The sequence below is a fragment of the Anomalospiza imberbis genome, chromosome 4, assembly GCF_031753505.1.
Source record: "Anomalospiza imberbis isolate Cuckoo-Finch-1a 21T00152 chromosome 4, ASM3175350v1, whole genome shotgun sequence".
NCBI classification, from domain to species: Eukaryota; Metazoa; Chordata; class Aves; order Passeriformes; family Viduidae; genus Anomalospiza; species Anomalospiza imberbis.
In genome coordinates this window covers 55,729,470-55,755,373 of record NC_089684.1, presented here as the reverse complement: position 1 = coordinate 55,755,373, position 25,904 = coordinate 55,729,470, and the positions used below count along the sequence as shown (strand labels likewise).

Here is a 25,904-nt window from a genome sequence, read left to right as displayed (position 1 = left end):
CTACTTCCTTTTGAGCACATAAGTGAATAAGTATTGGGTTGGATACTCAGATCTGTTACTGAAAGACTTTGCTGAACTCTGTACAATGAGCATTTCTACCTGGGATTCTCAGAAAGACATCAAAGAGGGCAAGCAGCTCTCCAGAGGTGAACAGTGTGTTATTACACATTCAATAAACCCACCTGAAGGGGCATGAAAGACAAAGATACTCCAAGTCAAGTATCGTATTTAAAATCTACATGAACATCTATTTTATAGAAAAAGCAATGAGATGGGGTGGAAGTCGCCAAGAAAGTGTAATTAGATGGTTAAACAATTAAATATTGAACAACTACTGATCACTTTTGTACAAAGTTTATTAAGATGTTCAGAAGAATGAATTTTAAAAATCATGTAGCAAATAGTAATTTTAATTCAGATCACAAGGCAACTCATAACACCTACAGCATTTATATAGCTGACAAATAAAAATACAGCTATAATAACCATCCCTGAGCAATATTGCATTTTAAATATTATAATAAAGAAAGTCACACAAATGTACCTGTGTATGCAGACATGAAATTGTTAAAACCTTTTAAATTGAAGACCTGAAGATAAGCAACTTGCACTTTAAATATGTGAAGCATGACTGGTTTTGGCAAACTTAAATATTACATTTAAACAAATCAAGCTGTTAACTTACCCTACAAACGACTTCAAGTAGTGCTGAATGCACTTTATTTTGGTTTGTCTGATCTTTTGTATTACACACTATTAGGTCAAAACTTTTTTTCATTAATAGAACAGTAACAACCAAAGACAATGTGTATCTCTGTCATTATTAAACATTCCATGTGTTCAGCAATGGTGTGAATTTGGAAGTCAGAATTAAGAACACAGTACCCTTTGATAATCCAGACTTTAAGCAAGACTCACAAGGAATAGATATTAACAGGTTTCAATACCCAATTTCTACATTCTTCTATTTTCCAAAAGGCATGCATGGAAAAGTATTTACACAAGGATTTACATAAAGTGGTCTAGCAATCAGATGGTGCCCAGGTCTTCAGACAGTTAAGTATCTCAGTAGACATGAACAGACACTTAATAAAAATAAAATGCTATTTTATTTTCCCAACTGAGTATAACTAGTAGCTTTTAAGTTAATATCAGCCTCTTTATTGCTGAATAAGGGAAATGGCAACTTCATTAACAGGCACTGCTAAGAATGAAAATTTGATGTACAGAAGAAAAAACAACTTGAATACTGAAAACCAGTACATACATCAAAAGAATTTAATGTGTGCTCCAAATTTCTTGTGTAGTGTTAATATTGTTCATTGTATTGCTGGTTATTCACAGCTTGATCATCCACCTTTGGCTGTGGACAAACTGTATGAGCACAAGTAGAATTTATTTATTTAATTGATGGCACTGCCAAATGTCAACCAGCCTTCCCTTACCCCTATCCATACTTTTTTTTAAACACTAGCAGATCTGAATTCAAGACATTAAATAATAAAGTATTTCCTACATGCTAACACATGTAAGAGTAGAAATTTAAGAGATCAAGAATGTCTTCTGTAAGTAAGTTTACAAGTACAAACACAGGTTCCAGATATCAGTATTTTACCTGTCAATTCAAATGGAAAGAATATAGTATTAAAAGCCCACAACACTTAAGTATCACTTACTTCCAAATCAAACAACATGATCTGAACAGGAAGTTTGAGTAGGTGGCCACCAAGGCCCTCAGAGATAATATTTAAAGGTCCTCTTAAACACTAACTATTCTATGGTGCTATTACTTACTACCCATGTGCTTAATACTCAAATATAAATAGAAGTTTTACAAAGCTTTACAAAATGAAAGGCTTCATGGTACTAAGAGATGTAAAAAATATTTATCTTCCAATTATTGACTAATCAGTTGCTTTTTCCTATGGTTATGTCCATTGATTTATAAATCAAGTAGATTAAGAATTACTGTATTAGAGGAAACAGGCAGTACTAGAAACAACAGAAGTACTGGAATGTAACAAAAGTGACATACACTTTACAGGATTACAGTTACTTGAATCCTTCACATGAAGCTGAAAGAAAAGAAAAAAAAAACAAATTTAACAAAAACCTTTGAATGTTCCATATACCACAAAAGCTGTATCATCTACTAAATGAATTAATGATTTTTGGAACACCAAGTAATAACTTGTCCCTAATTATTAGGCAAATAATTATTTGATCTAATACAGAATTTCCCCACATACTTCAAGTGCAAAGACAGAAAACCACTAATGAGAGAACCAAACATGGATACGTTTGTATCAGCAGGTGTGACTCAAGTTGCCACAGTAAAGAGGTTCTGAATTAAGCATTGTATTTCTCAGAAGTCTGAGTTTTGTTAGAGTAGAAGTTAATTATCTCCTTTAAAATCAGGTTTCCTGATATCTCAAAAATAGAGGGGAAAACACAACAGTGATTCAGTTTGTTATTAAAAAAAATAAAATCCGAGTTTCACCATCCCAGACATTAAACACTTTTTGCCTACAACTTTGTCAGTACAAGAGGCTACACTCTAAATCCAGCAATCCAGCACAGTCTTCTTTATGCTGCACTCCTAAAAATGCTGAGGGATCTCCTCACTAGAAAGGATTTGTGGTGGCAAGCAAAGCCAAACAGGCTTCCTCCTCATTCCCTTGAGAAGTACAACAAAAAAGACCTGCTGAAGGAATAGCTTCCCTGGATGATATGAGACATGTGTGATACAGGGCACATCCTTTATCCTATTTACTGAGCTGTATTTGGTATCTTCCTTAGCTTTTTACATTTCACTGGATTTATTTGATAGGTATATCCTAACAAAAGATGTGGCAGTTACTGAGAATGCATTTTCAAGTCAACAAAAGATGGGTTGGCCTTTGAAAAGTTCTTTTAGAAAGAGCAAAGAACTTCTCGTATCTGGCAATTTTCCACACAGCAGGTTGGTCTGGGCTGTGCATCACAGAAAATTAAAACAGCACACTTGAACACAAAGACATGACAAAGATTTTTAATTTTAAAAAATGGAGAAGGCTTTTGTCCACGGATGTTGATATACTCTCTCCTTTACTATTGGGTCAAACAGCTTTACTAAGAAGTTCTCCCAGTCTAGGTAAAAGCTCCAGGTTTTTGACCTATACATCCCCAAACCATCCATTCTCACTAATGTTTCTTTTCAATGCCTAGAATGGGAATTTTAGAGAAGTGGAAAGGATATTCTTCCCCTTTGGATAACTGTATGTTCTCTGGTTACTCTATACACCACAAAATGTCATAATTTGAAGAATGTCCACAAATTATAGAGAAGAAACAGCCTCCCAAACCTTAAATGTCTAACAAAGCAGTTCCCACAACAAGATAAATACTTTTATATGCTTAAAAAATTCAATTATTTACCTGAAGGGCTTATCCCAGGAGTGACACAAGCATCACAACACCCATGAACTGAATGAAGAGCAACACAGGTGTAAAAAATGACCAGACAGGCCACAAGGCAACATTGAAACTGGGAATAAAAGCAGAAAGTATTTGATAAGTTCAGTTGTCATATTACAAAAACACCAGGCATACAAAGGAAACATGTCAAAAGAAGAAATAAGATTTAAATTACTTAACCTGGAAATATACTTCTTTGTTTCTGAAAACAAAACACATCAAGGGTAAAGGGTAAGGGTACCTTTTACTTTCAGAAAATCTGTATCTGAAGCCCCTGAAAATGACCTACTCTTTGATTTTTCCATGGGCATACATGGCAGCTGAGAGAAGCCTTAATCTGAACTTTGTTGCAGACAGATTTCAGTTAACTGAAGAGACAGGGGAAAACCAACTTATTTTACAACTGACTTACATGAATTACAGATTTGACTAATTATAAACCACAGGGAACCTTTACTTTCTTCAATCTCTTTTTCACTATTGCAACAAATTCTGACTGATACTCCGATACAACAGCTAAACAAGAGGAAATCAATTTTCATGCAGAAAGCAAATAAATTAACTGACACGATGTATGTAATTTTCTTCATTCACATTTGCTCAGTTCTGACTCATATAACCTCATAAGTAAAGCAACTCTTGCTAAAAGTACCATTCTCAGACAAAATATAAACCCTTAAAGTTCATATGGCAATAATCAAAAGTCTAACATTTTCTGTATGTCTGCTACTTAGAGATTGATTGAGAATGAAGAACTGTGACAGCAACTGATTGAACTGAATTCTCAGATAGACAGACTGCACCTTTGTCTTAATTTGTAAAATGCACAAGTACTTGCCAGAGGTGAGAAATTTGCACTAACAAAGATAACTTCAGTTTTCTCCTAAATTTTCAAGACAGAAAAGATCCAGTACATCTCCAAGTACACAATATACAGTTTCAACTGTTGCAACTCTTGCTTTGTGGACGAAAGTTGAAAGTGCAAGAAATTATGCTACATAGAACTGGTATTGTCACCAATACACATAGCCGAATTACATACAGAATTTCATTACAGAATTTCTTATCATTTGTAAGAAATTATACTTCTTATAAAATGAGCCCATTAACACACAGACTTGCACAGGTTTAGCAGAATTTTGCACACAGTGTTTGAACTCACCAAATAGCTGCTGCTATAAAGGTAGCTGTTGTGATAGGAATCAGTGCAGGGTACTGTTCATCATAGTCCTGAATTCCACAGTACCACTCAAGATACAGTATGCAGTAAAAGGCAACAGATAAACATGTAGCCAATAAATAAGTGCCACAGGAAAGCCACCAGCTGCAGGAAGAAAAGCACATTAAAACATGTTTAGCACAGTCACACTGCAGTTTGCACAGTAATCTTCACTTGATTTGACAAACAGAACAGGCAATATCTGTTAAAAACACAGATTGTGGCCCAGAGTTCCTGTAGGTTTTACCTTAAATTAATTTTACAAAACACTTTTTGCCCTTAAAAACTGTCTAATATAAACAGCTGAGTTTAATTTTGCAGTGAAACATTCCTTTCATATATTGTCCCCTCAAATATTTTGGAAATTCAATGTGACAGATCTTGTCAGGAATCTACCATACTACCACATCAAAACCACTTTGTCATTAATAAAATAAAATAGGCTCCACTGCAACTGTACTTTTCACTATATATTAGACTGGTGATCTTTTGCAACAGAAATGCTGCAGAAAGCTTTGATATGGTTTCATTTTGGGAACTCTCAAATTTAGCAGACAAGATGCATGAAGACTTTTCTTTATAACTGCTGAAAAAAAACATGGAGAAATCCAGAATTTTAAACTCAGAATCATAAAAACACAGGGTATGTGATTATTTAGAGAGACACACTTTTGAACCTCTTTGAGGATACACTTCAAGACTAGTTCAGATAAGGCAACTTGGGAGGAAGATGTGCTTTAATAAAATCTTATCTGAACGTGTATTAATAAATAAAAATTTTGAAAAATGAATTTTTACCATGACTTGATTACTAAATTATAAAGGGTCATCAAGGATCTTCCTACTTAGGTGACATGTGCTCTGGAATGGTACAGCAAACATGATGTGCTACTTTGAAATCTTGTTACTACCAATGGAGAATTCTGCACTAAGAGAACTGTTGCCATGACCTAGACAAGCAGTGCAAGAAGACAGGGTCCTGACCCCAAATTTTGATTACACCTTGGAGTCACTGGCTTTGCTTTCAGTCAGGTGTATGAAGGGTATAACTAGCCTGGGAGAGCAGCTCCAGAGAACCTCCCAGCATAGAGCCCTGTGCAGCTTCCACATACTGATATAACAATGACAACAGCAATGTGTTTTAAAAGTACTCCCAGCTGAAGCTATCTAAAAACATTTAACGTACTTCAATCCCATTGAAAATAATTTAATAGAAAGAAACTAGAAATAAAAATTACTTCACAGAAATTATTTCACTAATCTTTTGCTGATCTACTCAAAATCATCTACAGATCTTCCAGAGAAATTAACTTCTCTTTGACCTTTAAGGATTAATTTAAGGTGGTTTATTATAAAAAAATAAAATCAAAACCTAAATACTTCCAACAAAACAGGCAGCTATTTCTTGGACTTAAATGAAATCTTGAAGGTACAGTATTAAAATGTCTGGTATCAGAGCAAACTTTACAAGTACAAAGATGGCTCAGTAGCATTTATAGAGAAAAAAAAAAAAACAATTGTAGCAATTTTTAAGCATTGTAGCATTGTATTTACTTTAAAATTAGTTCAATAACATCAGCTTAGGTGGTCCAACCTCCCTGCTCAAGCAAGCTCAGCTGCCAGTTGCCCAGAATCATGTCCAGATGGCTTTTGAGTATCTCCAAGAATGGAGACTCCACAATCTACCTGGGCAACCTGTTCAGTGCTCAGTCACCCTCACATTAAAAAAGTGTTTCCTGATCTTCAGAGGGAACCTCCTCCATTTCAGTTTGTGCCCACTGCCTCTGGTCCTGTCCTGGACACCACTGGAAAGAGCCTGGCTCTGTCTTCTTTGCACCCTCCCTTCAGGTATTTACATGCATTGACAAACTGCCTCTGAGCCTTCTCTTCTCCTGGCTGAACAGTCCCAGGTTTCTCTATTCCTATGGCAGATCTTATTCATCCACGGTTTAAAATACAGTGACCAGATGTAACAAACTGAGTATGATTACAAGACTAAAACACACATTTTAATAAGAAAAGATACCTTACCTATCTGCTTGCATAGTTTCTTTAATATTTTTTAAAAAATCAAAGTAGTATGTCACAGCTATTGATGCCAAAATCCAGAATGCAGAATGCATATTCAGTCTGTTAAGAGGCCTCATCGTCTTCTCTACAGCTGTAGACTCTTCTGTAAATAAGAACATAATTATAGCACTAAAGCCAGTCATTAAATGAAGTATGATTATAGTTACATAAAGCATGATGCTCTATCTTTTTAATTCATTTATCTTGGGAGATTGTTCTCCTCATCATAATACACTTTGTGCGACAAATATTCTAAAAAGCTCTGTACATTTACTGAAATGAAACAGACTAAGCAAGGTATCCTTTGGTAAAAGGATAAAGCAGTAACAATCAGCACAATACCATATCTGTATATCTTTTTAGGAAACAGCGGACTAGATTTTGTAAGGGTTGTTCAACTAATTAAAAACCCCTGGTGTTACTGAACCATTTTTATTAATCTAGTATATAGAATTTCAGGCTGCTACTTCCAATTACTAATTTATTTGTACCCTACTTTATGAATTTTAGCATTTGCAAAACGATTGCAGGCATAAATAATTTTCTTGTTCTCAACTGCAGATAATTCACTGCAGTTTAAGAAGCTAGATTGACTTACACTGCACAGTTTCAGCAGGTAAACTACAACTCTCACTGTGCAGGAAACTACCTTCTCTTTTTCCGCACATTACCCCATACTGTTTTGGAGAGAGCAAGACATCAGAGCAAGCAGATGAGAAAGCCATTTTTGTGCACGACAGTAACCATGTAAGACAGTATTTATACACACTATCAAAAAAGGTGTCAGAGGTGGTTTTGATGTCTCACACTCTGAAGTTTATCACTAGGAGTTCTGCTGGCCTGTGTGCAGCAGTGCCACATGTGCCGATTCCTCCACACGCACCGCCAGCAGCCGAGCGTACCCACAGCTCTGCTGGAGCTTTCAGGCAGCATTATTTTTCATTTTCTAGATCCTCCTCATCCTGCTGGAGCTTGGGCCTGGAGCATTCGAGCACTTCATCCGCATCAGGCAGTCCGCGGCCACAAGCCCCTGGCATCTCCCACGCCCAGCTCGCAGTCAGGAGCGGACCCCTGAGGGCAGCGGGGCCGCGCTCCGCGCCGCTCTGCCAGAGGCGGCCCCGCTGCCGCCACAGCGCCCGCCCGGCGGGGCCCAGCACCGCTCCCCGCGCCCCAGCACCACCCACCGGCCGTCCCGCCGCCCCGGGCAGACGGCTGCGGCTGCTGCGGGTCCCGGGGCTCCGGCCCGCGCCGCCCCGGGCGCCGCAGCCTCGGGAGCGCGTCCCCGCCGCCGCCGGGCTCCATGTTGGGCCGCTCCGGCAGTGACGCGGCGGGGCGGGAGCGCGGCGGCCGCGACCGCCCCGGCGTGAGGGGCAGCGGCGGCGCCCGGCCCCGGCGTGAGGGGCAGCGGCGGCGCCCGGGCCCGGCGTGAGGGGCAGCGGCGGCGCCCGGCCCCGGCGTGAGGGGCAGCGGCGGCGCCCGGCCCCGGCGGGCGGCCGGGCTGAGGGCCCGCCGGTACGGGATCCAGAAACAGCTCCGGGTGATCCCCCTGGGAGAGAGGGAGCACTGCCGTGTGGAGCCGAGTGCTGCAGTGAAGGCTGTGGTGCCGAAATGATTCAGAAAAAAAAAAAAATAGACAAAAACTCTGTGCGTAGAAACGTTTTCCTCATCGGCCAACCAGATGTTCTCGAGGACAGGTATTAGGGAAATCTCAATTTTTGTGACACAGAGCAGTGGTGTAGGTTAAAAATGATTGGAGAATGATGCTAACACCAAGCTCAGTTGGATCCCCGTGGGGGCCGTTCACTCAAGGGCTGGATTCCATGATCCTTCTGGGTCCCTCCCAGCTCGGAATATTCTGTGACTCTGAGTTGCAAAGCTCTGGGAGGTTTCCAGAGCCACGGGAATCCTGTACCACTCGAGACTGCAGCTGGTAACTGGAAATGACAAACGTATTTGCAAGACAAAATAGATAAGAGTTAAATAAACTAATAAAATTGTAAAATAGATTGTTTCAGTTCTGTAGTTGATTTCTGCATAACTAGATACAAAGTCACATCAGCTTGTTTCTGCAAACAAAACCTTGAAACCATTTATATTACCGGGGCTTTCTTGGTTATTCACACGGACAAATTCAGAACTAGTCAATTTTGCTGGCACATTAACCTTAGGTCTGGTCCTTATTCTGTGAATATTAAGAGTACTGTGAATATGTGTACTGTATCTTCTGGGGTGTGTTCAGTGATTAGGCCATTAACATGGCTTTTAAAATTGAAATTGTTTCTAATAGTAATGATTGATTAGATTGATTAGAGGATCCATGTGATTGTTACAAAGCCTGTGCTTTTTCAGAAAAAATTGTGTGGCGTAACAGTCCGATTAAGGCAAAAATCCTGCTGACTTCAATGTGGAAGTATCTGTCCAATATGACAGCTGTTATCTATAGTTTTTCTTTACAGTGGGATTACATGTAGAAATATTCAATAAAAGCTCAGATTATTATAATGGAGATTGAAGAAACTAAAACGTACTTTCAGTATGTGTGTTTTACTTACCAAAATCAAATTTACTAGCTGTATATAGATTAAAGTTCAAAAATCCAAGTGTTATAATCTGATTGTACTTTTCCTCTCAGAAGGCAAAATATTTTGCATTAAAACAATGATTATGAGAAATGTGTTAAATTTTCACTTATCACAAGCATTCTTTGCATATTGTGCAGCATTTATCAACAGAAGTGCCTTGCAGATGATTCCTCTGTAGTTTTATGTTGAGAAAACAGGAAAATCAAAAAGAATGGAATGTAGGCTGTGGTTAAATAATTATGTATTTTATCAATAAAACCTAAAAAATTTTAGGCCATCCTAAGGGAAGAAACTAACTGGTAGAAACTAATTAGGGTAAAAGCTAAGCTTTCTGTGACTTGCACTGTTTTTAAGCAGTTCTAAGCCTGCTGGATAACTGTTTTCCTAAATATACTATTGTCTGTTTTATTAATGAGTGAGATTCTAGGGACAAGGGAAAACAGGGATCTGGCTATTCTTTATTACTGCACATTGAATTTGTGTAAATTCAGCCTAAAAGATACAAGAACAGGAAAAAAAAACTTTCTCTGCAGAAAGATAGGCCTTCATTTACATCTGAATTTCATGTGAAAGGTGTCATACTAAGTAGAAATTGTTTTCCCAGCATTAGAACATGTATCACATAAGGGCCAACACCATTGCAGTCCTTAGTGACTACAGGGATTATTCTTTATGTAGTTCAGTTGAATATTTTGAATTTAGCAGCTCATGGGAGATCAGAGCTCTGCTTTCTTATCAATGAAATAAAGGTTTCTTTGTTTTATTTCCTTTGAGTGAAATTACTGCCTCAGCCATCACTTTCATCTTAGTGATTCAAATAAGAAACAAAGGAAATCTTCATGCACTTTCTTTGCAAAAGCTATTCATAGGATATATCTTTGATTTAAATGTAGCAATTAAATAAATATGTATGCTTGTAAAGGTTAAGATCTGTCAATATTGTTATACTGAACACTTCTGTTTACCTACAGAGTAGGTATTGTGCAAAGAGCTGAAATAAGAGCTTCCTTCCTGGGGTGACTATTGACCTTAACTGAGACCGCTCATGTTCTGTGTTTGTAGAGCTGAGATGTTTTCTGTGATCTTTTCACAGTGCTTCTCTGATTCAGAAATTATTAATCTGCCAAAGAATAGATAGCGACTGGGAGCTGAACCGAGACTGCCACAAAATGAACAGCATAATTAACAAAGCATCTAAATCAACGGGCCTGTTATGGGTAATTAATTATTCCAAGTTAATGTTTAAGAAGCCCTGCGCAAATGTTAGGAAGTATTTTAAAATGTGATGCTTGTTGTAATAACTTTAGTTAAAAGTCTGTGAAATAAATTTGTGAATTTGAAGTTTCAGTGAAAGAAATGTACAAAGGGCAGAGTTTGCAGCAATTTTTTTGTGAACTGTAATCCTGGACTCTCACATAATATGATTCAGTTTCCACATCTTGGGAACTGAATTTAACACCTTTACATTCTTTTATTTTAAGTAGAAAATAATGCTTTGTATGTTAGTTGAATGTCTTTAAATATTCAGGTTTTTTAGTTATAAGCTGAATTTCACAATCTATTTGGATATATTGAATTTTATTTTCCTGTTGCTCACTGAATATTTGCTGCTTAGTGATCGGTTGGTTATATGTTGATTTACGAGTAATTCTTAATGGTACACAAATGTGGTAGCTTTTTGTTTGTCTCAGCTGGGTAGATAGAAAATTTAGAATTGGAATTCCCAGTTAAATTCTCACTTTTAGGAAGTCAAATTAGTTTTCTAGTATTCCAGCCAATTTTCATAGCTTTTTACCTATTAAAGAAATCAATAGCTAAATTATCCCAAATGTTATCTGTTCACAAAACACCTGGTTGGAATTTTCTTCATTCCATATCTATAGGATGGGCTACTTCCTATATTAATTTTTAGCTGAAGTAGGTTGGATACAATATAGAAGTATTTTTTCATTTTGAGGAATGATTGTGCTATAATAGTCTGTGCTTTCTGTTAACGAACTAGGTAACAATAAAGTCAGCAGTAATCTGCTGCTCATCTTCCACTGTTGGGAGTAAAAGATTGGATGGGTAGAGATTCTCAATCCTTTCTGAACCTTGTCCTTGGACTAAAGTATTGTGCATCCTCTCTTACACTGGGTGAAAAAGTAAATACATTGTCTGACTCATCTAGGTAATAAAAAAGCCTCCAAATAGTACAAACAGTTCCCCTGCTTTCATCTTGCATTCTTTTAACTATTTTAAATTCAGTACAATGGAAAAGGACTTAAAAGCATTTGGTGTGAATAACTTAATGCAGATCTGAAAAACAACTGCTGGGTAAAACTCAATTGACTCTGAATGTGGTCCATATACAAACTCCTGAACTCCAGCTGAATTCTCATGTAAGTATTAAATTGCAGTACAGCCTTGGATTGACCCTTTAGGAAGGAAACAATACATAGAATAGTGTGCTTGATACCAAGAAGGCTCTATATTTAAGCATGCAAGCATTTGAACTTCATGAAGAAAAAGAAAGCAGAAAACATAAAGGTACTTTAAAAGGTGAAGAGGGCACCTAGGAGAACAGAAAAAATGCACCACATAAAGACATCTGATTTATCTAGGTATGTTATTCCTCACCTTGAAAGCTGTCAGCAAATTGCAAAAAAAAAATAGCTGATCTGAAGTATTTATTTGATAGAAGACCATCTTAACCTTCAATTATCCTGATTAAAGATGTTAGATATCTTTAGTGTTTGACACTTGCCTTTTTATAATCAGCAATACAAATACAATAACTGTTCTGTTCATTCCATCTTTAACTGTGCAAACAAAACCAAAATATTTATCCAAATTTATCCAAATATCCAAAAATCATCCTATTTATCCAAAAAAAAAAATCTGGACAAACCATTCTCCTAGAAGTAGATAAGTAAATTTTCTTACTTTCTCTCTTTGAAATCATTTGTTGAGTTTTGTTTCACTTAACTATGCTTACTTTCTTGAGGGAGTACAATGGTTCTCAAAATGTTTTCCCAAGACTACAGTTTAATGATACAAAGCACTTGGCAGCAATACTCCAGCTATAATTGTTCTTGACTACTCAATCCCCAGTAGTGGTATATAATACCTCTCAGTTTGAGGATTTGATCTGGTTTTAAAAGCCTGCAAAAATGCAGGGGCTGGTAGAGAGGCAAAAACAAATGGCCAGATGTGGGAGAGTGGGAAAGAGAACACTTGGGACTTACTGAAACTAATTATTTAACTTAGGAAAAAATCTGTGCAGCCATGCATCTGTGACAATATGAAAAGAATTTCTTAGGGCATTTAGGAACATCCTTAAATGTGGTTTTTGAATAATGAATGTCAGATCTAATTCACACAGGAAAGACTATCAGTTGTGGGAATGGGCATTCAAGTGTATCATTCAACATTTACTGTACAGGAGTATTGGTCTCTTTTGGTGTGACATTTTATTTCTATATTGGTAGAGGTTAGCATTATTTTTGGATGTAATAGAATAATTGTTTTGGAGATATCTAGTGTCACCACTGCCTGTGATTTGACTGATGTATTAAAGCAGGGACAAAGCTTCTTGAGCATGTGGCTCTCACTGTTAACAAGATTGGAAAGTACAGTTCAGCATAGCAACATCTCATTGCTGTGTATTGTGGGATTCAGCTCATGCTGTTTCTGTGGAGTCTTGAAAAACAAAGCTCTTACATTCTTCATTCACAGCAAAGGTTTTCTTTACTATTGTCCTTCACAGTCCATTACCACTTACCTATTCTGTAGGATAATTTTTCATGTATTTTGAATAGGTATTGTAATTAATTGGACAACAGAGTTAGAAGGAACACTGACTGAGTACTAAGCTGTCCCAGACAGACAGGAAGATGTTTCCTTCATGAAGACTGAATTCAGCAATTTTAATTTTTGACTGGAGGATTGTTGTACAATTCCCATTACTGTTTTGGCTAATCTGCATAACAGGTCCTTTAGAACATCAGCTGAGCTCAGATTTTTTTCTTCTCATGGAGAACTTACTCAATGCTAACCCTCTGGAACCACTTCAGTTCTGAAAGTTCACCAAAAAAGCTGAAACTTTCAAAGGCATAATGCCTCAGCCAGAACTGTAGGAGCAAGAAGCAGGAGGAAAATATTTTCATGGTATAAGACATAGTAAGAAAGAACAGTCTAGGAGAAAATCCTGGTCCTGTCTCATCCACAGAAAACATGAGCCATTTTCCATGTATGGATACATGACAATACATGGAGTGTCAATAGGTGTGTATTCCTCCAGGAATTCCTTCTCACCAAGAAAAAAGGCCAGCAGAAGGGCAAAAAATTAGAGTATAAAAGTGCACTTTGTACTTTGTATTTATACATTAATGGATGGATGGTGGAAGTTCATTGTGTGGCTACTGCAAGGAACAGAAGGAAGGAGGGAACACAGTGTGGTTTGAGCCACCTGCAATGCAGGTGGAATTGTGGTTCTTTTTTATTCAGGGTCTTTTTCTTTGTCACCTAAGTGAGATGCAGTGATCTGAATACTTTCAAGTGGATTTCATGCTGCCTGACAGGAAGATCCCATTAAGTTTAAAAGCACCTTTTTTCTGGTAAACCAAATATGAGTTGAGCTTGACTGTAATTGGGCCTTAATTAGGCTTTTTATACTAATTTTATACTAATGCATTTCACACAGAAGTTTGAGAAGAGGGGTTTAATGGGTGGGCAGGCATAAGGACATAATTTCTGGTTTTCTGTTACTTTCAAGTAATTTTAGGAACTATAAAACTACTTCTGTTGGAAGTCAGTATTTTACTTCTGCTGTAGCTCAGGTATGAAGTTGTGTAGCAAGAGCAGTTTCTGCTAAAAGATTCTAATGAGAAGGGCAAAACACACAAAAGACTGGACAATTCTAAATCTTCTAGAATAAATTTTAAAAGGAAAGATAAAAAAAAATGCGTTAGGAAAGGACTAAGATCTATGATCTGCAGTCTTGAAGAAAAAGTCCAACCTAAGCAAAAAGCTTGAAGGTTTTTCAGCTTTTGCTGAGAGCATAAAAGCATGAGGATTCAGGTGCAAAAGGAATTACATCCAAGAATTGCAAAGAGAAGCAGTAGATTACCAGGGGCAAAAGGAACTGTATCTTAAAAGTGCAAGGGAAAGTTACTAGTAAAACTTCCTCTAGTCCAAGTGAAATTTAGAATTCAATATAAAGTAACACTTCCTGTAAAAGTACTAATGGGAAACATAATATGCAGCTTTTCTTGGCTGACAGAGCAGAAGAGAAACTTAGATGACTTATTCCTGGTTTTTTTCTTAAAGGCTAATCTGGGAGAAGAAAGGGGTAAATGTTGAATATATTGACTGAGATATCTTGTAACCTGGGAATACAGCTCAATGTACAGAACAATATGCCTTTTTTTCACTTTCTTGCACAAAAAGTTTAATATTTGGTCTCTTATTTCCTTAATAAGGGTGAGTGTTACAGCCTTAAAAGTTTCTGAATGAAATCATGTATTGGGTCTCTGTATCCTGTGGTCATCAGCTACGAGCCACTACTCATGCTGGGCTCTGACTACATTGTCCTGATGCAATTGGATTATAGCACCAGGTGGGAGGATCGGTTTTCACTGAAGAATGAACTACTCTAATGCACCAGGACAGTGGAGGGCTAAGCACAACAAATAAGTATCTGTCCTTTGAAGCTTTTTTTTCTTCCAGTGATTAAAGTCCCTGCTTAAGTGCTTATGCTATACTTATAATGAAAGCCACTAGCTTTAAACATTTTTCTAATTTCTTCCTTCCTTACCCTGCCACAAAGACACTTGATTTTCAATACACTATTTTAGAAAGGAAAATTTTAACAATAAGGTATAATTATGAAGCTATTTTATGCTGTTTAGAAAATCACTAAAACTGGATATCATTATATCTGAATTAATTAATTAAACATTAATATTCTGGATTAAAACAATACTGGTAAATATGCTACTTAATTATTGAATAGAAATTAGAAAGGTCCTGCTGTTTTTCTGTCTTCTTGAAGGAGTCTCAATGATCTGTGAGGGATTATGCCTTCCTCTGAAACAATTACCACCAAATTTGTAGTAAATTCAATCTGATCAAGACATCATTAGTTGCAAGGAGTAAATTAAAGTCCAGATCTGTTGTAAGGAGAAAAGCCAAATTCAGTCTTCTGAGTACTTTATTAATTGTCTAATGAAAAAACATTGAAGTTGGGTTTTTTTTTTTTCCACTGGAGAGCTGCATGTCAAGAATGCAACTATGCATGGACTGGAATAGCACTTGAAGCCTTCTACAATTAGAGGCATAGACTCATCTACCATACTACGTATTACTTACCAAACTTACCATACTACATTACATATACGACCATACTACAGTATTCCCTGGAACACCCAGAAAGAAAAATATGCCTACAAATCATATTGCTCCCCCTCCCCCTCTGTTAGAGTCCAGGACATCCCTCTGGCTGCCCTGGCTGTCTCGAGACCCTGGCAGGGGGCTCAGAGACCTTGGCAAGAAGTCAAAAACACTTGTGACTTTGATTTTAGCCCGTGGGAGAGGTTGCCAACTCTATATGAGGAATTACAAGCCACAAGGGTTTGAGTAGTGTAATAGCTGAATTGACACAGGGTGAAAAAATAGAATTTTGGGATTTTTAGAATGTGATTCAGGGGTACAAGAGAGAGGAATTTGGGCATGTCCTAGAGCCTTCTCCTTCTTCTTGTCCTCCACGTCTTTGTGTGATGGTGACACTCTTCTATTGGTTTAAGGTAGAGACACACTGTCTAACATAGCTGATAGTTATTGGCACATTATTGTAACTATAATACACGTAATTTCTGATATAAAATGTAGACGTTGCCTGACAGGGCAGGCAAACCGCCATGGCTCCTTTGCCAGATGGACCTCAGCAGGTCAGAGAAAGAATGTTATAGATAAGGAAAAACAAACAACCTTGAGAACTCGATCCTTCGCATCTTCAGACTCCTTCCTGGCTGCATGGGCTAGGGAACAAGGGGTTTTACAATCTTGGGGTCAGCCCAGCATTGAGACCCTGAGACCCCTCCTTCTGCCAACACAGCAGAAAAAGGTAATACCACTGCAGCAACATACACTGAGGTTATACTGCTGTAATTATAATGGGGCTTACTTGCAACAGACTCCCACTAATGACTGTCAAATAGAGGCATGCATTAGATTCATGTCTGCCAAATCATGAGGGAAAAACTGAACATCAGCTGGTGCTGCTTTACCCTTTACACAGAGAGGGGAAGAATAATTTACAGTATGTTTACTACTCCACACAGGCAGCACTAACCCAACCATGGCAATGCACAGGGAAGCACATTGTTTGAACCTTGAAGAATGGTAACAGCTAAAGCAGGAAAGAAAATTACAAGGTCACATCCTAGTCTGATAGCTCATCTGCATACTGTTGATTTGATATTCCTTATTCCCAGCTTTCAACTGATCCATGGTGTTTGAACACTTAGCCTGCTGCTTTGCTTCATTCAGTGATCACTGCAGTAAACCCTGCGCATCAGACACCAGAGCTCTGCAATGACAGGAGCCAAGATTCTGGTTATCTGTTAGACTGAATAAAAAGAACAGTTGCATAGCTTCAAAAAACAACACTTGCTGAACAGATCTTTAATTCATTAGGTGCTTTCTCGCAACTTTTACAGTAAGACAAGTACCTACTCAGAAAAACTGAACCCAGTGTATCACAGTTAATTTTAAGTATTTATACCTTTAATATATTCAGTATTTCTATAAATTCCGATATTTTTACTATGGAGTTTTATAGAAGTGTATCTGCTTGAAATCATTAAGCAATTTTTAAAATACCATATGACTGAGTGCTTTATAATGCTGTTTTTAACAGACTGTATCACACCAGGAAACTTCCTACATGGAAGTAATTTTGCAATTAAGTAAAAACCTATAAAACTTCCCCCAGGCAGCTCTGCCTCTTACATACCTGTAATATTTCTAGCCTAGCTAAATTGTTTTGGTGACAGCAATACAACAGCCTCTTCAAATGATGTATAATTTGTGGATTTATTATGCAATTATAAAGTGACAAGATTCATTATATTTAAGCTTGTATTTTAAAGTAATCTATTTAATCAGTCAATTTTTACTCCATGTAACCACTCCTGTTGAAGTCAGTTACGTTACAAATCAAGACTTTCAGCAGCAATGCATATACAGATAACTCAGTCTTTAGATTTTCACTGAATGTACAATATGGCATACACAAATCTGACATTTTATTTATGCATTTTTCAACACAGAATCAACAGTTTATTAAAGGCTGCATACACTATCCACAGTGTGTGAAGTGGGTATCAGCCATACCATTTTGAATTTTAGCATAACAAAACATTTATTCCTCAGTGGGTTTTTGAATATGAAAATCCTATTTGCTCTGAAAATAGTTCCTGCAAAAAAACACACAACCCAGGTCCTGAAAAACATTCATGCCTGTAAATTATTTACATTACTGGGAGGATTTTAATACAGTAGGCTAGCAATTCTTTTCAATGCCTCTTAAAACTTGTACCAAAATATATACATTTTCCGTAAAATCAAAAAATAAAATATCTGAAAATGTTCTGTGATAAATCTAGAAAAATCGGAAGGATCCAGTATTAAAAGTTAAATTCTGCTTTCATATACACAATTTAAATTGATACCAATGCACAGTATTTGTACAGCTGACAGAAGAGTTTGACTCTGTCTGCAAGATTAAAATGCAACAGCTATCAAAAGTATGCAAACTGTTTATTTCACAAGTTTCACTTTGTCCTTTAGAACTCTAAATTTGGGATTGTTATTCACTTTCTTATTGAATAGGACTAGAATCTCCTCTTCTGTTTTGTGATGTTCACCAGCTACTGCATAATATTGAGCTATCACCTGCACAAAGACAGAGAAATGGTTTTTAGTCCATGAAGATGATTCCATTGTAAGCAATAATAAATTTACATTACTGCATGAAAAGTGGCATGGAAGCTATTGAGCTATTATTCCTTTTCAGAACCAGCACTGAATTTCTTGTGTAATTCAGTAAGCACCAAAAAACCTGTCCTTCAGCTGACATTCTGTTAATTGATATTCCATTAAAAAATGTTGAACTTTCTTTGTTTATGCCAGCCAGAATTTTCTGACCTTCAGCATTACACATATAAATTCACAAGACCAAAGGAGATTAAAAAAACCTGCTATACAGTACCTTTTTTCTTAGTTTCTTAATTGAAATTTCATTGTCTGGAGCCTGTTTCAGAACTGCTTTGATGGTTCCCTTCCAGTTGAATTTACCTAGAAAATAATTAGGTGTACAAGATCGTTAGTAAAAGGAGGCAGTCTGGGTCTTCTTCTCTACTAGTAACCAGCCATCAATCTCCTTATTTTGGAACCAGTTTGGCTACAACAATTGTTACCTACAACAGGAGGGTGTCTTATAAAGCATAAAGTCATCAGCTGTTCCTGAATATAAAATGGAATAGAGATGAAGAACCAACACAGTACTTGAACAACAGGGGTCAGAATTGTTTTTACTTAACTTCTGCACTTCAGCTGTTAAGAAGAAACTTAAATAACACAGGAATAGTTAAGATCCTGTCTCTTCACACATAAATCACAGGCAGCCAAATTTGACCATACCACCTTCAGAGGTCATTAATTGGTGGTATCCAAATAAATGATCTGTATGTTCAAACACAGTCAGAGCGTGACAGGTGCTAGGCAGAAGCAGGTTTATCTAAGCATAAACTAAGGTCCAATGTATCTGAAGTCCAGTTATGATTCACTGAGCAAAAATGGGGATATGAGATGCACCAAGAGGTCTAAGAGTTGTTACCCTTTTTGTTGTGTTGTCTCATGTGCATGGCAGCAGGGAAGAGACCCAACTGTGCTGAAACCTCAGTGTCCACTGGAAACAAGCACAGCCAAAGGCTGCCAGCACAGCACAAAAAACAAATTAGAGAAGTAATTCGTTATCAGGTGTTAAGAGTAGCACAGGCTACTTACTCTGGAACAGCTGTGTACACGGCATATACACACATTTATGTATACTGAGGCACAATTTATTTCGTGGCTTGCTACAGAAGCTGTATTTGTATCATGCATTAGGTCTTTTCCAGAGTAGTTTTGTAACAATCTAAACTGTTCCTTTAAGAATACCTTTCTCTGTTCCCACATTTTCTTCACTGTCATTGATGTTTTCGGTTTCCATGTCTTCTGAAACGCTTTCAGTTTTCATTCTCTTTGTTTTAGTATGAGGTTCCTCTAGAGATGGAATTGGACAGAACATACACAAGAAAGATTTAAAACTAGAAATTCTGACATGACTTAAGTTTTTGTTCTTGTAACATGAGTTCATATTTGCAAAGTGGTTCAGATTTTATAAAAGAAATGTACAATCATTGTTAAAAATAATCTAATTTGTATATCTAATGCACTACTTTAAAATTCTACTTAGGTAGTTTATTGAGCTTTGGAATTGAGAAAAAGCATCTTCGAAACAAACATGAATATAAGTTGTATGATGGATACCTTCTACATGTTTATGTTTGCGTTTCTTTACATTTGTTTCCTCTTCTGTTTCACTGTGATTGCCATTTCCATTTATTTCAAATTCATCCCCCACACTCTCTTTTCCTTTTTTGGACTTTTTACTCTTTTTTACTTCTTCCTGGTTTTCCAATTTCAGATCTTTTTTCTCCTTCTTTTTGTTCTTTTGTCTCTCTTCTTTTCGTTCCCTTTTACTCTTTTTTCTCTCAGTTTTTGCAACTGTAATTCCATTTTCTTCTGCGTTTGTGTTTTCCCCAGTTTCTGCAGACTGCTGCTCTTCCTTCTGTTGTGGTTTGTCTTGTTCTTTTTCGTTTGAAATCTTTTGTTGAAAGAAAGATAATTACAGTTTTTACATGTGTTTTTTGACATTGCAACTTTCCTCTACTAGATCAATGGTAACTGTTCAGAACACTGATATGCTGAAATCAATTAAATTGCTCACATGTGATGTCACCAGTTATCTGAGAAGCAGCACTACTGAAATAATGTGCCTGATTCTTCTTTTAACTTTACAGACTAAATGCTAATCACCATCACAAAAAAAATGTTATCTTACAACATATGTTGTAAGAATTAGGCACTGAAAAAGAGTCCACAGTTTGGACAAAGAAATGGGAGGAACTTGTGCCACAAACTGGAGGATCTCTCTCCCACTAATGAAATAGGTAAACTATGTGTTTGTTAATTTCTCACTCCAATACACATAAATTTGAGACCAATAAACTCTGAAAGATGTCTTGTTCTGTCTTAGTGTGTGATAAAAGACTGGAAAAAGATAAAGGTGGTGCTTTTTCCTTTTTTTTTTTTTTTTTTTTTTTTTTTTTTTTTTTTTTTTTTTTTTTACATACTAGTAGCATAAATTAGCCTTCTGATTATCATGGCACAATCGTGTCACCATGTCCAAGTTTTCAATCACAACCTACTCAGTATGAACAACTACTTCAGCAACAGTTTTGTGTTCCACAAATAAACAATTTAGTCAAGAAGTATTACATTGTAACATAATCCATTGGAACTATGGGAGACAATGTTTCCACTAACATCTACAAAGGGAGTCTGAAAGGTTTTCCTCCAAACATTTTGGAGTGCGTTCCCATTTTATAATGTACCTCCAGTTAAACTTACGTTTCTGGTTGCTTCTGAGAAAACATCCCACACCTGATCTTGCAAATTGCTGTCATTAATTCTCAAACTGTTCTTGATCCAATTCTGTGTATAGAAAAAACAGTAACAACTGAAAACTTGCACTTCTGGCTTTATTTCTTCATTACCATATAACTGGTTCTTGTTTTTAATTTTTCATTTATGAATCTAATCACTGCTTTTGACTAAGATCTGGTTAGAGGTTACTCCTATTAATCTCTTAAGCTTCCTTGCTAAATTGTTTCACATACGTCTAGGTACTGTTAGGAGGCTACACCATACATCTCAATTGCCTCACCAACAGCCATCCCCAAGTGGTTAAATATATACAGAAGATAATCCTCAAGCTTTTTGATACTAATGGCTATGTTAAGGTCCCACCAAATCTTCTGACTGTTCCCAGGAGTTAAAACATTAACAATCTGATCTTATTTATTTGTGTACTGGACATCTGGTCACATTCCTAAAATGGATACCTTAGTTTGTTTTAAACAAATATCTCAATGCAAACATTTGAAAGTTGTTTGGGTTATTGCAGGTGTTCCTGATGAAAATAAAAATATAGCAGTAAATTATGCTGTTCACACTATCTAAGAGATCAACTTTTAGAAATGTGGAATTCAAAGTTAAATGTAAGGGAAAGATTTTTGCATTGCAATGAGAACCCCAGGAAAGGTGCATTAGTAAACTGGAACAATTAACTGCAAAAACTTTTGATCTTCCACTGCAATGTATCTTATCAAAAAGAGAGGCTTCTGGAAAATACCATTTTTCCTGCTCAGAACATTAACCCTGCAGGGAAATAGTCTAACCTTCAGCTTGCTAGCAGCAATTTCACCACAGCTCTATTAAGCCTATGTGAGTGCTTTGGAAGCAAGCCTGATGTTCTCTCAGCCTCACAATCTGAGGCACAGAACGGGGTGGAGGGGGAGAAGGCCTGTTTGTAATTCTTCACTTTTAATGAAATTATTTACAGACAGTAAATTCTCCACATCTGTAATTTACTTTAGTGAAGCATGCAGAGCAGGAGAGTCTGTGAGAATACTGAGTAACAGGAAAACTCTCAAAACAGGACCTTGCCTTCAAGAAAAACAAAGCCAAAAAAATAAGAAATCTTTAAAAGTATGTCTAAGAATTTGGATATTCAATAGAAATAGCAAATAGCCAAAAAAGAAAAGTATTGAAAACAGAACAAACCTATATATATGGAGATTGAGCTTAAAAGGTCTCTGGCTTAATACCTAATTCAACTGGTAGACCAAGAGTCCTTTTAAGCAAATAAATGTATTTTAGAACCACTGCCTATTTGAAATTCAGTTATTGCACAATCTATACGAATGCCCAAATATGCAATTTGTCCCACCTTTGTTAAAAGAGAGTGGAATTCCCTAAAAAAGTCTGGTTTTATGCTCACTGCACAGATTACTGCAAATCTCTATTAAAACGTACCTGAAACTTTACTTTTTTTCTTGGAATGTTATCAAAGGCACGCATTTGCTCCAGGATGTTCCGCACTTTAGGGCTTATGTTGGGCTTCTTCATTACTTCATGAATTTTCTGAATGAAGAAAAACAGAATTAAATCAGCCAAGGATTTTAAGGATCAAACAGTACAGGTCAGGTGTGCAAGTCTGAAATACACTGGGCAGAAATCACCCAGCACCCGCAGCTGGTATAGTCTGCTCATAGGAAATATTCAAAAAACATGAGAAAAACACTGACCTTTGGCTCTATCATGGCTTGTTAAATGTGTCAAAATTATCTAGATAAACATTTATACCTAAGTAGTAAGCAGAGGTAAGAGGACTGCTCACCAGTGCTTTCTGATGAATAAATTACAAACTGTAAGAAAAACATTTCAAACTACAGTAACTGTATCACAGAAGGGATTCCTGCAGCGCAAAAGAGACCTGCATTATGAAAAGCAATTTTTTGGTTTTGGTGTTAATTATGAAAAATCAGGCTTACTTTTGATGCCACAGCTGACATGCATTTCTTCTGGCAGCAGTGCCAGCGTCAACAAGCATTTATCTCTATATGACAGCTCTGGATATTCCTGTGCTACGGGTGTCAGCATGAGAGAAGAGAGATTAGACCAGGCCTTCATGGCAGCCCCTTGAACAGCACTGCTGCTTGTGGGGGAAAAAAGTTCTGAGCTTCCCAGTACTTAAGAGAGTGCAGCCACTGGACACTGTAGAGCCTTCCTATACTTCTGAAGATCTGGTGACTGAAAGGCTCTGTGAATATGTTAAGACTATCAGAAAAAGGTGTCTGATAATAATCCCTCATCCTTCTACATAAGAATCACTTACTATTGAGGCAGCTACCAGTGTTCGTAAGCAACAACACTCATGTCGTACTCCCTCTACAAATGTCCTCAAACATTTGAGTGCTCAGTCTCAACAAGAGCACTCATCTCTGACTTTAATAGTACTCATCATATGCTTCACGTATGCATGCAGCTTAGCACCTTCTTAGGATGTGTTCTACATGATCAAAAAAACAATTTCATGCATAGATGTGATCTAACTTACTACTAATGGGGTTTTAAATGTGTTTGAGGTCCTTCCAAAAAACCTTGAAGGAAAGCCATAAGAGGGTAGATTCTTGTGTAAGACAGAAAGAGTAGGAGATATTTCTATCCATGCTGGAGCTTCTCCTGTTCAGCATATTTACAAAATATCTGACAAGAGGACAGAAGATTTTCCCAATGATATGGAGCTATTCAGGATGAGGACTATGACAATTCCAGAAAGAGCTTAAGAAAATGAGTGACTAGGTAATAAAAAGGTGAAATACATTCAACAGAAGTTCACATAAATCAAGAAGAAAAGGAAAAGCAATCCTAATTTCACATCTAAAATGGCAGGCTTTAGTTGACCATTGGAGCTTAGATACAATATCTCAGGGTTAAAACAGCCAATTCCATGAAAATGCCAGCACAATGATCAGCAGCAGTGTAAAAAAAAAAAAAACAAACAAAAAAACCACCCAAAAGTAGATTAACTGACAAAAAAACAGAAAGGAATAAAGAACACAGAAAACATAATTATGACACGTGGTAAATCCATGGTTCTCTTAAATCTTGAACAGCATTTCACAAGCATACAGTAGAGTGGGAAGATTTTAGAAGACTAAAGATATAATTTACATAGGAAGAACAACTGAGCAGGGTAGGATTTTTGAACCTTGAACAAAGAATATGAGATGGGGAGGGATGCCTGACAGAGGTCTACAAAAGCATAAATGGCATGAAAAGGATGGACAACTACCAATGTCTCTTTGTATGCAGTTGGGAACACTAAATCAAATCAGTAAGAGAGATTCAAAACAAAAGACACGTTTCTTACTGGGATAAACACAGAACTATCAGGGAAATGCCAGAAGACAGCTGGGGGTATTGGTAAAAATAGACCTCTGGCTTGAGCCAGTATAGGCTCTTTTCTGTCTTTGATAATTACAGACAATAGTTACTGTAGGTGTACACAGTACAAACCGTACCTGAATCCACTCCTGCTGTTTAGCATCTCCTTTGTTCGTTTTGGCTTCAAAGCCTTTCCCACCATATTTCTGGTCTTCACTTACACACTTCATGTGTTCCTTATAGTCATCACCCCTGAATATAAGAGATTTTTAACCACAGGTCACTGAAATGCTTCACTCTTCCAACTATGCAACACTTAGCCAACCAACAAGCTGATATAATAGATAATTTAAATGAATGGATCATTTAAACCTTATTACCGTCAACTCTTAAATTATAAAAATGTGATGTGCTTAAAACACATGCTTGTAAGACCACAGGCATTTCAGTCATGCTACAGCTTTCAGTGAAAATTTCTGACTTGCATCTCTTGTATTTGTGACAGGAGCGAGCAAGTGAGTCTGCAGAGTGAGCAAGGCTATTTCCCATTTTTTACATACCAGAAGTCCTTGCCACAATCCATGCAAGACAGGCACTGACACTTTCTGCAGATGTTCACATGCTTTTCAACCTGTGCTTTCTTCACAGCTTCTCCACACGCATTACATGTGAAAACCACCATGCTGGCGAGTGGTCAGGAGCCTCTTCCTTCCCACAGAAGCACAACTCTAGGAATACAAGAAGAATAAGACCTTAACTGAAAGAACCCCTCGGAGGGCCGAAGCGAAACACACCCGTGCGCCCACTGACAGACAGGGCGAGCAGCCCGCTGCTGCCCGTGCAAGAGCTCCTTCCACCTGACGCCCTCCCTGAGCCCGGGGAGATCAGGACCCCGGGAACCGGCAATCCCTGCACCCGCCACCCCAACAGGGAACCAGCAACCCCCGAACCCATCACCCAAACCCGGGAGCGGTAACCCCCGTACCCATCACCCGAACGGAGAAACCACCTGTAAACCCTGCACCCACCAGCCCAAGCCCGGAACCGGTGACCCCCGTACGGCTCCCAACGCGGACACGTCGCGCAAGGGGGTTCCCGGTCCCCCTCCTTTCCCCTGCGGGACCCCGCCGCTCCATCCCGCTCCCCGCAGCTACAGACCCCTCTCGGCCGGGCCCCGCCGAGCGGCAGCGCTGAGGGGTGGCCGGGCCACACGGCGTGGGAAGCCCGGCGTGGCCGCCACCCGCGCTCCTAGGCGGCAGCCGACTGCTGCCGTGCCGTGCCGCGCCGTGCCCTGCCGTACCGCGCCGCGCCGTACCGCGCCGCGCCGTGCCATACCGCGCCGCGCCGTACCGCGCCGTGCCGTACCGCGCCGCGCCGTACCGCGCCGTGCCGTACCGCGCCGTGCCGTGCCATACCGCGCCGTACCGCGCCACGCCGTACCGTGCCATACCGCGCCATACCGCGCCGTACCGCGCCGT

The 25,904-nt window shown here is 38.1% G+C and overlaps 2 protein-coding genes and 1 long non-coding RNA gene across 3 annotated transcripts; all 3 read right to left on the bottom strand.

Moving 5' to 3' along the window:
- Positions 1-338: 338 nt before the first annotated feature.
- TMEM128 (transmembrane protein 128) lies at positions 339-8,088 on the bottom strand. The gene is made up of 6 exons (XM_068188677.1): positions 7,930-8,088; positions 6,707-6,848; positions 4,619-4,780; positions 3,418-3,526; positions 2,036-2,075; positions 339-1,615 (listed from the first exon to the last, which is right to left on the bottom strand). Exons 1-4 carry the CDS (start codon positions 8,045-8,047, stop codon positions 3,427-3,429), a joined length of 522 nt encoding a protein of 173 aa, XP_068044778.1. The 5' UTR covers positions 8,048-8,088; the 3' UTR covers positions 339-1,615; positions 2,036-2,075; positions 3,418-3,426.
- A 7,414-nt stretch (positions 8,089-15,502) lies between these two features.
- On the bottom strand, positions 15,503-15,776 carry LOC137473452 (uncharacterized). Its single transcript, XR_010998810.1, has 2 exons — positions 15,701-15,776; positions 15,503-15,650 (listed from the first exon to the last, which is right to left on the bottom strand). It is a non-coding gene; the product is annotated as an uncharacterized lncRNA (long non-coding RNA).
- Positions 15,777-18,112: 2,336 nt separating this feature from the next.
- On the bottom strand, positions 18,113-25,726 carry LYAR (Ly1 antibody reactive). Its single transcript, XM_068188658.1, has 9 exons — positions 25,585-25,726; positions 24,987-25,154; positions 24,564-24,678; positions 22,513-22,620; positions 21,046-21,129; positions 19,903-20,239; positions 19,531-19,635; positions 18,581-18,666; positions 18,113-18,264 (listed from the first exon to the last, which is right to left on the bottom strand). The coding sequence occupies exons 2-9, from the start codon at positions 25,106-25,108 to the stop codon at positions 18,130-18,132; spliced, it is 1,092 nt and encodes a 363-aa protein (XP_068044759.1). The 5' UTR covers positions 25,109-25,154; positions 25,585-25,726; the 3' UTR covers positions 18,113-18,129.
- Between the last annotated feature and the right edge of the window lie 178 nt (positions 25,727-25,904).

Coding starts and splice junctions, on each gene's coding strand:
- TMEM128 (XM_068188677.1), bottom strand. CDS start 8,047: ATGGAGCCCGGCGGCGGCGGGGACGCGCTCCCGAGGCTGCGGCGCCCG. Junction 6,849..7,929: donor CCGGGGCGGCGGGACGGCCG/GTGGGTGGTGCT, acceptor TCTTATTTACAG/AAGAGTCTACAGCTGTAGAG. Junction 3,527..4,618: donor TTTATAGCAGCAGCTATTTG/GTGAGTTCAAAC, acceptor TTTTATTCCCAG/TTTCAATGTTGCCTTGTGGC.
- LYAR (XM_068188658.1), bottom strand. CDS start 25,108: ATGGTGGTTTTCACATGTAATGCGTGTGGAGAAGCTGTGAAGAAAGCA. Junction 20,240..21,045: donor TCTCAGAAGCAACCAGAAAC/GTAAGTTTAACT, acceptor TTTCAACAAAAG/ATTTCAAACGAAAAAGAACA. Junction 19,636..19,902: donor CAAACATAAACATGTAGAAG/GTATCCATCATA, acceptor TTCCATCTCTAG/AGGAACCTCATACTAAAACA.